Raw genomic sequence first — 12,190 nt, forward strand, 5'->3', positions numbered from 1 at the left:
TCATTTCTAAATGGCCCAACATTTCAAGATATTCTTAACAATCTCCTAGTTCTTAACTTCATTTAGTGAAGATTATATGTTCCTTTGTACTCAATGCTCTAATAACTAATGACTATTTTTTCTTTTAGAAAAACTCTGAAGCTCACTGGACATATAACTGACAGAGATGCTCTTCTGGGCAATTTGCATAATTTAAAAAAACACCATATTCTGGCAAATTAAAAATATTTTATACATTTGTAATATTTTTAAAATATTGATGAAATCTCTCATCAATGTATTTATCTCCATACATCTTCTCTTAGCTCAGACCTTTACAAAAATTGCGAGGAGCAGGAAAATGGGTGGGGTTTGGCTTTCAACCTGTTATTCACCCAAGGGAGGTGTGAGGCGGCACGAAGGGGGTGCCATGATAAAAAAATGAGATAAAGGACATCCTTGACTGTCCAGTGGTTAAGACTAGATGCTTCCGCTGCAGGGGGCACAGGTTTGATCGGTCGGGGGGCTAAGATCCAGCGTGGCCAAAAAAAAAAAAAAAGAAATGAGATAACATAGGCTTGGCTAATCTACACACTGAAGAATTGAATATTGACATATTTGGATCATGGAAGAAAAACGTTCAAGTGTTCACCAGTTATTAATTAGAGACTCAAGCATGACTCTGGGAACGTGCTTTTCATTTTAAAGCGGGGGGCGTGGTTATGAGATGGGTGGGGCTGGCTTCTTCAGTTCTGCTGTGACCTCCACGTATCTGCCTTTCAGACCCTGGCGCTGGAGGAGGGCATGGCTTTGAACCACACGGCTCCGGCCCTGGATGAGCGCCTGCCGTACTACCTTCGGGAGGGGGATCCCTTTGCTTCCAAACTTTCCTGGGAAGCGGATTTAGTGGCTGGCTTTTACTTAATAATCATTGGTAAGTTTCCTTGCCTTTTCAGTGCAAAGCCTGCATCTAGAAAATTCATGGGCTGCTATGTTAATTTCGCACAAAGATTCCAACACTTAAGTGGATATTTTGAGATCGACAGCGGGGAGGAAGCAGGAAGAAGGGGTGGCATCAGAGTTCATACCTATTTCATAGAAATGATTCTATTATCTTTATTATTAGGGATAAATATTCCCTCGATAATCCAAAGAACTTTTACAGCAAAATAATTTATCTTGAGACTATATTTCATTTTGGTTGCTTTGATAGTAGGCTAGTCTACCGAATGACAAAATTAATGATAATGAGCTCTTATTTAAATAGAATATTTTTACTTTTTGACAAATACTTTTGATATAAGGATAAGAGTATAGTCTCAGAATGGACCTTAGAACTCATCTTGTTTAGCCTCTGCTTTTCACAATGGAGAGAACTCTGTCCCAATGCTGTAGTCAGGATGGATTCACTGTGTTTACTTCACCTAAAGTCAAGTCCCACCATGATAGCATCACTAAGTGATTTTGATGAGAGTTGAAAAAAATGTATGAATAATAAATGGAAGTCAGTTCAGGGTCAAAAGTTTTCGTGCCTGATCCACAACATGGTGCATCTGCTTCCAGACTCTGGTATCCAATGTGGTGGCCACGTGTGGCTCCTGAGTCCTTGAACTGTGACTTTTCCAAATTGAGATGTGCTGTAGTATAAATAGACACCAGATACTGAAAACATAGGACCAGAAAAAATAATGTAAAATAGCTCATTAATAATTTTAAACAATCGACTACATGTCTAACCTATAACATTTTGGGCCTATTAGGTTAAATAAATATATTCTCAAAATTAATTTTGTAATATTTTTACTTTGTTTAGTATGACGACCAGAAAAAATTTAAATACATATGTGGCTCACATTTCTGGTTTCCATTATATTTCTATCGGACAGCACTAGTCTAGGTAATTAGATTCAACCACAATACTTTTCTTACATTTAAAATCGTTGTTTTAAATTTGGGTAACCAGTGTGCAGGTGGGTTATGTCTTTAGGTGTGTCTGCCTTTAATCTTTTCAGTTGTTGGGTCAAGCTTTCTCTCTCTCCTTCTCTCCCCCTCCTTCTCTCTCTCTCTCTTTCTCATCTACTTATTACTGGCTAAGACTTTCATTTAACTTCCTGAAATTAGCCAAACTCATTAGAAAAGTCTGGAGACCCCTCTATGGTCAGTGCTTGAGGCAAAAGGAATCGATGAAATTGAATCAGAAATTCCACTGCAAAGGGATTCCCTGGGTCCTTGGCTTTGTTATTAGTTATTATGGTACTGATTTAAATTCTGTTTCTTATCAATGGACCTCCATGTCCTTTCAGACTCAAATATATATGGAGTGCCTATCCTTTGCCACTGTTTAAGTTGCTGGGAATACAGAAGTGAACAAAATGGGCAAACTACTCTCTCCCCGCACAGGGACTACCTGGTAGTAAAATCCACATTGCATTTTTATTAAACATAAGTAAGTACTTTCAATGATCAGAAAAGACAGAAAAATAGACATCTTATAAATTAAATTTGTCGCAATCAATTGCAAGGAATGAAATACAAAGTAGCATCTGTAACCTGACAGATTTCTCCAGATGACCCAAAATAGGGAGGACGATTAAGGGGTGGAAGGAAAATCTACAATCATATTCAAATGGGAGTGCTGAAGAGGCACCAGATAAAGGGGTCCGAAAAGAGTCCCGGAACAAAGGGAGCCTCAGGTCACTCAGGGAGTCGCGGGTGGAGCCAAACGTAGGTTCCAGAGCAGTCGTTCGTTCAGGATGAGGCCAGGGTCAGCTGGTGGGGGCTGGACTCATCCTCGACCCAGTCTTGGGCTTGGTGCTGTGTCTGGTTCCCTCCCTCCTGGGGATGTGCCCAGATTCCTTTTAAGGAACCTGAGTGGAATGACATTCTTGGTGAGCTTTGTTAAATACTACAAGTCTTAGGGGAAACTGGAAGATGAAAAGATAATGTGAGTTTGGAATAGAGGAGAAATAAACTAGAGACCCATTTCCGTCCTCTACTCTTTTACTAGAAATATGTAGTTCATTAACAGTCTATATATGAGATTTAAATTTTTTGTATTCATAGTAAGAGTCAGGATTTTGGTCATCCAAAAATGTCCCCCTCACTTTAGCTTTTACCTTCTTAATTTTCTTTTCCTTTAACTCTCATTAAAAATAAGTCTGCATTCTCCTGATACTCCCTTACGGGAGATTGCCTGTGGGAATAATCAACATGCAGCTCGCAGAGAGTTGACTATTTTTTGATAAGCTTTGGGCACTGGGTGAAGCCTTATGAATCATTAGTAAAGATAATTTAAGAAAGGAAAAATAAGAAAATCAATATTCTCAAAAGAGAAGTAAAAAGACAAAGGATGTTTAAATGAGCTTTGTGTATCAAATGCATATGCATAATTACTGTTTTTTTTAATCTTTTTGGACACGAAGTAGAAGGCATGTGTTTATAATTTTTCTAGCCATGTTTTCACATTTTAGTTTCCCAGTGTGCCTTGTTAGCTGGTTTCCTTTAATGCGACATGGGTTTCATTTTAGTTGGTTTAGAATCTCCACCACCTCTTCTATTTTTTTCCTCCTCTGTCTTAAGAAAGCTAAAGAGGTTTTAATAGACCACGAGGCAGCACTGACTCCTGGGATTCAGAATTTCCTAAAAGCACAATGCAGTTAGTGCCTGGTGGTTTCATACCATCAGCGGAAACACACATTTTTTTCCCCCTTGCCCCCCCAAATGAATTGTGGTGGAGAAGTAGAAGTTAAGATAGAAAAATCTGGGTTTCTCCTGTTAATACTCTCCTTATTCCTTACTACTAAAGGCAGCTGTACCAGATTCTCATTTATACACAGCTACACTATGAAGCAAGAATTCCTGAAGAAATCTACTCTACATGTTAAGCTATGGAAGTAGGTGTATTCTTTTCTTAACTAAAGTCAGTAGGGATTGGGTCTTTTTGGATTTAAACTGGGTTTGTAAGAACTTTTGAACAGTATCATTGTAATGTCAAAGCCAGTCATTAATAAAAGGATATCAAAAAGTGGGAACACATTTATATCATTGTTGGTAGGTTGGTGGGTTGACGGCCACTTTCTCTCCCTTTGGTGGGAGTGGGAGAGTCCATGTTATGAATTGTCACCCACTTCCCCTTCATACCGACTCCAGTAGCAGTGGCAGATATCCAGCGTCCATGTCCTCAGGATGCAAAAAAGTCCTGGATGTGTCTCCAGGAGATGACCCTGTCCTTGCAGGGGGTCATGCCAGCCTAATCTGGCCTCTGCTTCTCCTGAATGCTGGTCCCCCCTCAGGAGTCCACAAGAAGAGTGAAAGCACCTCATTTGGTTTGGGTCACTTCGTCTTCAGAATTTATCGATAGCCAAGGGGTTAACCCTTCTCATCAGAGGGGAGGAGTTCTATAAAGCTAATACTCTAAAAATGGCTGAGGAGATGCTCCGTCCTGGGGATTTAGTCCAAGAACTGACCATGGGGATTCCCACACCCTACTGCGCTTCGCTGGGAAATTAGTGGTTCTTTTGCTGGGTAAGTGCCGTTTGACAATCCCTGACTCCTATCCCTTTGGAGGTAAACCATCCCTCGCCTGTCACTCACAACTCATGCCTTTTATTTCATCTTCTTAACTTAGATTTTTATTTAGAATCCTCTCGCTACCCTCTAAATCTATGGTGTCCATTTTTTGAAATTGAGAAGTGTTTCATATCTGAGTGAGCTCTAAATCCTAGTTTTAACGATGGAAATTTATATTTTTCCTTGTAGGGATTCTGTCCACATTTGGAAATGGGTATGTCCTTTATATGTCTTCTAGACGAAAAAAGAAGCTGAAACCTGCGGAAATAATGACTATCAATTTAGCAATCTGTGATCTGGGGATTTCAGGTAACGCAGCCATTTCTTCTTTGGGGGTTTGAATGCCCTGTTATAAAGTCCTCACTGGCTCACAGATCACCCTACCGCCAGCTTCTTTTGCTCCTTCTTTCACAGATCATCTTTACAGTGTTTGTGGTAAGTCAGCAGAGTGTTGTTTGGCTAAAGAGATCATCCATTTAACATAGATGGAGTCCATTCCATGTGCCGGGCATGTTAGATGTTGAGGATCCAATTTGAAATGATACATGAAACTTTGGATACCTCACAGTATAGTGGGCTAAATGATTCAGAAAACAGAAACTTAACAGACAGGATTTAGATCACTGTTTTGAGCTCTGTTACATCCCTCACTCCCTTAGGGAAATCTGTTAAAATAAACATCAAGGGGGTAAGGTCTTAAGGATAAATGATGGGTCAGTAAGGTGAGCCAAGGAAGGGGGAAGGGTTGCCCTTGTAATGACATATTTAAGTGTGGCTTAGGGACTGACTGCAAATATAGGAAGCTTCTAGTTCAGTGGTTCTTGACCTTGGCTGCACAAAAAAGTCACTTGGGGAACTTAAAAACAAAAACAAAAACAAAACAAAAATAACTCACGGCTGGGTTTCATACCCAGAAATTTTGCTTTTAATTAGTTGAGAATGTTACCTGGGCATCAGGTTATTTAAAATTAGAATTTCCAGGTAAATTTATTGTGCGGCCAAAATTTTGAACCACTGGTTTATTTCGTGCTTCTTTGGCCTCTCTGGTAACCCAGCAAGGAGGAATTGGAATAAAATTTCTCTTTAACTGTAATTCATTTTTACAAATATGAACAATTTTGGGTCAGTCACTTCCCTTTACATTAATCTATAAAATTCCAGGGTTGCCTAGATACACTCAAATATGCCTCTGGATCCCCACTTTCTGCTACATAGCATATGGTTTTAAGTTACTAGAATTAGGGAAATTGAGTTTGAATAGCACATATCAACTCATCTTTCCACTGGAAATCTTTTAGCAGGGTCTCATCCAAAGCATCCCTTCTAAAATGTTTCCCGGTATTTGTTTCTCTCTTCATAAGTGGATTTTTCTGCCACTGCCAATCTCTGAAAACAAGTCTTGGTGATGTGTCTACTTACTGAGTCACTGTTTATTACACAGCAATGGATGTGCTGCCCTCTCACTGAGTTTGGATGATCTTGGTTATTTGGGAAGACTTTACTCAGTATGGACAGACTGAAATATCATGACCTCTTTTGGAAAATACACATGCACATTAAGAGGAAAGTGACATATCCGGCCCCTTTCTGTGAAAATAGTCGCGATACGCCTCAGAGAATTTGCGAGGCTGCAAAGTGACTGCCATTTTCGTTTTGGCCACGCGATGGCGGTGTCGCAACATTAATGATGGTTCTCCGGTCAGCTCACCATGTTGCCCCCTAGTGGTTCTCTCGCTGGTACTGAACGTAAAATGATTGAATGAAACCTGCCGTTTCAGTCACGTCCTTCGCTTACAGCCGACTGATGCTTAAGGCTGAATTAGACTAGGCTTGAATAAAAATGTCCTTAATTGGTCAGATGCATTGAAAATGCTTTCAACCAAGTAAGTCCGCTGTAGAATTGCATAAACCACCTCATTACTCTGTATATATCTTTAGAGTAATTCACCAGAAAGCATTTTCTGCCATGGGTGAGTTTTCTCTGATCAACTCAGATCATTTTCTGCAACATCTGGTTATCTCTTAAATACATTTTTTCCTTCCAATAAACCTTAAAAATTTTTGTCTTTTAAATTTTTTTTCTTGATTCACTAATTCCATTATAAGCACCTTGAAGAAACACATCCTAGAGACCAGATGTATTTCATCTATACAACTAATATTTGTTTAAATATCAATGGCTCTCAATCATGTATATGTATTAGAATCACCTGGGGAGCTAAAAACAATATATTGTGATGGCCCAGCCAGATAAATGAAGTCAGATAAATTAAATCCAGATAAATTAAATCAGATTATCTGGGGATTGGAGCTCTGGACACTGATATTTAAAATTAAGCAAAGCAAAGCAAAACAAAACAAAACTCTTCCAGTGATTTTAATGTGCAGCTGGGTTTAGAACCATTCTACCTAGTGGAGGAGGGAGAGACATTTCCAAGAGGTCCATCAAAACCCTTTGGCATCCCGAAGGTTCTAGATGACATCCCATAGGTTCATCAAAAGCTCCACTCCAGAAAGAAGCCTAAAATACCTTTTGCTGATGGATCCCAGGCACAACAGACACAAATTTCGCTCCATCGGAGTCACTTTCAATTGTCTTTTTCTCTGTCTTTAGCACCCACCCAGCAGACACTCAATTCAAGCTCTGAGTTTGCTGTCTCCCCTGCCTAGAATATTTTCCCTCTAGATGTTTGCTCGAGTTCTCAACCACTAATTTAGCATCTACCTAAACATCACATGCGCAGAGAGGTCTTCTCTGATCTCCTGATATAAAACAACCATTTCTGTCTATTTCCTTCTTCTGCTTCATTTTTCTTCCCGGAACTCATCATGACCCATCATTCCATCATATTGTATCTTATATTACAAATTATTTATTTCTTTTGCCCCCTCTGTCTATTAAAAATGAATCTGTTAATCTTAATCTCCACTTTGTCCTCTGGCACCTTGTTGCATAATGGGCACTAAATAGTTCATTTGTTAAACAAAGAAGTAATTCTTTTACACTGGGTTTCCTCACTGACAATGGGGTATAGACCCAATAGGACTGGGAAGCTCTGATATGAGGGTGCCCAGTCTAGCCAGTTAGAGTATGAGACCAGCTGTGTAGACCACTAGAGGCGATGTGTGTCTAACTTAGAAAAGCACCCAATAAATATGTGTTAATTGACTGAACTAACAGTGTACCAGGTACGGGGCACACCTGGGAGGGGTGGGGCAGGCTGGCACCTGCAGGCTGCCAATGTCAGTTACTTGGTTCTTCTAATGCATTAAGGTTGGGGAACCCTCTTTTGATAGATGGATCAGATACAGATTTTGGAAAGCTTCCTCAGCCATTTCCTTCAAAGAGGGGGAAGATTGAATGCACAGCTGGATAAGGCGGGTGCAGGGCATGAATTAAAGTAGAAGATTACTTTCTAGAAAGTAAAAAAACAAACAAACAAAACGAACTGATGAAGCCTGAAGGAATAAATAGTTTAAATCCCAGAAATCTGGGTCTGGCTGTAAACACACTGGACCTAACATTTCAGAAAAGAGCTCTCTGTTGTCTGCATGGGATAAAACTCAACAGCGAGTTGAGGTAGGTGAGGTAAATTTTAACTGGAGGGAACTTCCCTTGACAAGTTGCTTGCCACTCTAGTTGTAGGCAAACCGTTCACCATCATCTCTTGCTTCTGTCACCGCTGGGTGTTTGGCTGGATTGGCTGCCGTTGGTATGGATGGGCTGGATTTTTCTTCGGCTGTGGAAGTCTTATCACCATGACTGCTGTCAGCCTGGACCGGTACTTGAAAATCTGCTATTTATCGTATGGTAAGTAGGAAGGTTTCTATTCCCTGAGAGTCAAATCTAGGTGGATTGTCAAAGCGGTACATGTTTTACCCAGAGGTAATAAGGATTATGAATAACCTCAGAGATCAGGAGTATGTCTACTTATAGCTTATCTTGTTCTAACCTATGCTTAAAGATTTGAACCTGTGTCAATGTAGGTTTCTAAAAGGATCATTTTTCTGTATAAAGTGTGTAAGCTTTTACCGTGTTATGCCATACAAGCAAAAGAATGCATTTTATACATTGAAAGGATGTTGGGTCCAAGATGTTTAGCTGGTTCCCCAAGTAGTAAATATAATTATATGGAAAGAAGTTTCTGGTTCTCCTTTAGCACTCAGGATTCCTATGACTACAGAGAAGAGGAATTCTCCTCCAGGTTAGAGAGCCGTGCCTGCAGGAAAGGACATACATACAGAAATACCGCCCAACACTCTTTTTGTGGTCTTGGTAGGTAGAAAGACGAGTAGCTAAGAGAGCTGGTCAGGGGTGAGCCAGCAATAAACAAATTTTCAGAGGCTAAAGATTTTTCTTTAACGATAAGACGATTCTACATGTGAAAAATAAACTTTTCGTACTTTGGCTTCTTGGGGCTCTGGAAATCTATTGAACCCAAAAGAGAAGGATTTGGGCCCTTTAAATTTAATACTGAGAACCAGGTGCAACCAGGGAATAATATTGGTTCCCACTGCGCTGCTTTGTTTGTTAATCTCAATCAGCTTGATTGTTGTGACCATGGGGACAGACTATGGCCTGGAGCCTGAAATGGGAAGGATCAAGTTGATGTGACACTCTCAATGGGGTGGAATTTCTCTTTATAATTGAAAAGTGTACAGTCCTAAATTTAAAAAAAAAACATGCAGGGGGTCAGGGCAGGGGTAGGGTCATGGCCCAATGTCTGCACCATCCAGGCTCACCTTTAAAAAAAATTTGCATCTCTTTTTCTAAACAGCTTAAAACTTGCAATAGAAATGGCTTGAATCAAAAATTCCAATAAAATACAAAAAATACAATTATAACTATTCTGGATGATTTCAGATTCAATATTTTTCTATAAACTTATTTTTGGTCATATCAAAATAGATTTTAAATATAGATGTTACAGACAAAAAAACAAAAGTTCAATTTCCTGGGAATATTTGAGGAATACTAAACCTCGATGTCTCTGCTTTTTAAATATTCTCTTGACTTTAGGCTTTGGGTCAATTAAAGAGATGAGGCTTCCCATCCCCAGAATCATTGCAGGGCATAATTCCTATGGGAACTATATATTTTTTTCCAGCTTCTTCTAAGGTTGATTCTCGATAGTCTAGTTTCATCATTTGATTTGTCACACAATTATACACTCCACACAGTGTCTTGGAATGCTGGAATTAGAAGGTCGCTTGGGGACATGTAGACCTTTTTCCCATGTAATGTGATAAACTGTTTTAAGGCATCCCTGACAGACAGCCACTTGGCCTCTTCTTGAATAATTCCAGTGACCAGTGACGGGGAGCTTACTACTGCACAAGGCAGCCCATTCTCTGATTGGTCTGCTCTCGTTGTTACAATGTTATTCCTTATATTAAGACAAAACTGCCTCCCAGTAACCTCCACCCATTGGTCCTAGTTCTGACTGCTGGAGCATCACAGAACCAATCTACTAATCTACTCCCTCCTGTACTTGACAGCCTTTCACCATAACCGAATGTAAGTATAAAACACCTCACTAAGTAACCCTAACCATAAATGCTTCTACGTATGCTTATGCACATTCCTATAAATATATATAATTATTTGTGCCAGTGTTTTCTCCATTATAATGGATAACTGAAAGCTGACAGATATTGTGGCTACGTAATTGTTACTCCTATCTGGTGGGTCCGTGAAATTTGCGTTTTATGGTACCGTATATTTGAAAAAATAGAGACAAAGGAAACAATCTGTTATATTTCTTGTTAGCGCCAAATAAGACAAACACAGGAGTAAATATTCGTGTTAGTGTAGTTCTTCATAGTTTGCAAAGGAGGCCTGGCATTGTTCATTTCACCCGTATCAAAATCTGTAAGCAGTATATCTTTATTTTCTCCATTTTACTGATAAGAACACTAACGTCTGGAAAGGTTACATGAAGAGGGTCAAATACTAGAAATGAGAAGGATTAAGCCCTTCTGATTTCCCAGACCTCACATGACACTAAACAGAGCCAGGCCTTGAGTCTGTGCTGAAGAAATCGTTTGGCTTTTATTAAGCATGTTTTGATATTTCTTCTCTGCTACCAAAAAGCAAGGCAGTTAGGGGTTACTTCTCTGGCCCTTTGGGTTTCAGGCAATAACCGGTATGGAGGTCATCTCCCCTGCAGGCTAAAGCCCTAGATCAGGCTGACCTGTCTTAGGTGGTTGTAGTGAACTTTTGCAAATGATCACTAGCGCTTTACAGCTTTTCTTAAATGACTGCACTGTTTCTGCCTCTTGGAATTCTCTTTCGGCGAATGGAAACTAGTGCTGAGACACAGAGCTCATTTTTTTTTTTTGCTGTTTTACTGGAAATATTTTCACAGAATTTCTTTTGCAGAACATGATATGATCTACCTAGATTCCCCACTTCTCTATCTATGGCTGTGTGAATGTGACTGTCGTATTAATAACATTGGAAGATTCAAAATCTGCTCTCACCCAGTGGGGTCACCCATAACGTCACCCCACACAGTCATGACCCTGGCACCAACACCCACTCCACGAGTGCTTAGGTGAGAGGCACACGAGCTTTTAGGCAGAAGCGTATTTTAAAGATACAGGCAGTGTCTTATCATTTCTCCCGCAAAGAACTCTACCTTAGATAAACCCTTAACACATGCTTTTTTAGGCTCCATCTTTATAGTCTACCAGTTGGCCTCTGGTAGAATACAAGTTGTCCTGGATAGGATCTCAAAGGTCATTCCGGATGTTTTCCCAAGATCTTCCACTGTCTTCAGCGTCTCTCATCTTTTTTACTGCCACCTCTTCCCAGCTTTTGTCACTTCCCCCTCCCAAGGCTCCCAGATGCCTAGAGAAAGCCTTCCCTGTGAAATCACTTCCAGTTTTATTCTCTTGGAAAAAGGGCCCAAGCTCTGGAACTCTCTTCCCTCCACCCTACTCTCCCTCTGGCTTTGGTTACTGACCACTTCTCCCAGAATCCAATGGATTAACTCTTTGGATGTGGAATTTGACCTATCGAAGGGAGGTATCTGGGTGGAGGGTAGATTACATCCTGGTAATGCTCTTCTTCCACCTCCAGGGGTTTGGCTGAAAAGAAAGCACGCCTACATCTGCCTGGCCATCATCTGGGCCTATGCTTCCTTCTGGACCACCATGCCCTTGGTAGGTCTGGGGGACTACGCACCTGAGCCCTTCGGAACCTCGTGCACCCTGGACTGGTGGTTGGCCCAGGCCTCAGTAGGGGGCCAGATTTTCATCCTGAACATCCTCTTCTTCTGCCTCTTGCTCCCAACGGCTGTGATCGTGTTCTCCTATGTGAAGATCATTGCTAAGGTTAAGTCTTCCTCCAAAGAAGTAGCTCATTTTGACAGTCGGATCCATAGCAGCCATGTGCTGGAAATGAAACTGACCAAGGTAACTGCAGTCATAATTTACAAACATGTTTTCTAATCTATTAAGACTTCATAGGGCAAAGAGGATAGAGAATGTTGGAGACTGGGAGAACTTTGAATGTCCACTGTTTATATCCTTACGAACTTTGTTATTATTTATTTAAACCTTTGTAGTATCTCTTCCCTCTGTCTCTATCTCACTCTCATTTACACACACACACACACACACACATCTAATATCTACC

At 40.3% G+C, this 12,190-nt stretch overlaps 1 protein-coding gene across 1 annotated transcript in view; it reads left to right on the forward strand.

Moving 5' to 3' along the window:
- The first annotated feature begins 783 nt into the window (after positions 1-783).
- OPN5 (opsin 5) overlaps positions 784-12,190 on the forward strand; it is a 26,070-nt gene continuing 14,663 nt past the window's right edge. Inside the window, exons 1-4 of the mRNA XM_007127388.2 lie at positions 784-913; positions 4,738-4,857; positions 8,189-8,359; positions 11,633-11,967. Of these exons, the coding sequence (XP_007127450.2) occupies positions 784-913; positions 4,738-4,857; positions 8,189-8,359; positions 11,633-11,967 (756 nt within the window). The remainder of the gene's footprint in view (positions 914-4,737; positions 4,858-8,188; positions 8,360-11,632; positions 11,968-12,190) is intronic.

The sequence above is a fragment of the Physeter macrocephalus genome, chromosome 18 (genome assembly GCF_002837175.3).
Source record: "Physeter macrocephalus isolate SW-GA chromosome 18, ASM283717v5, whole genome shotgun sequence".
Lineage (NCBI taxonomy): Eukaryota > Metazoa > Chordata > Mammalia > Artiodactyla > Physeteridae > Physeter > Physeter macrocephalus.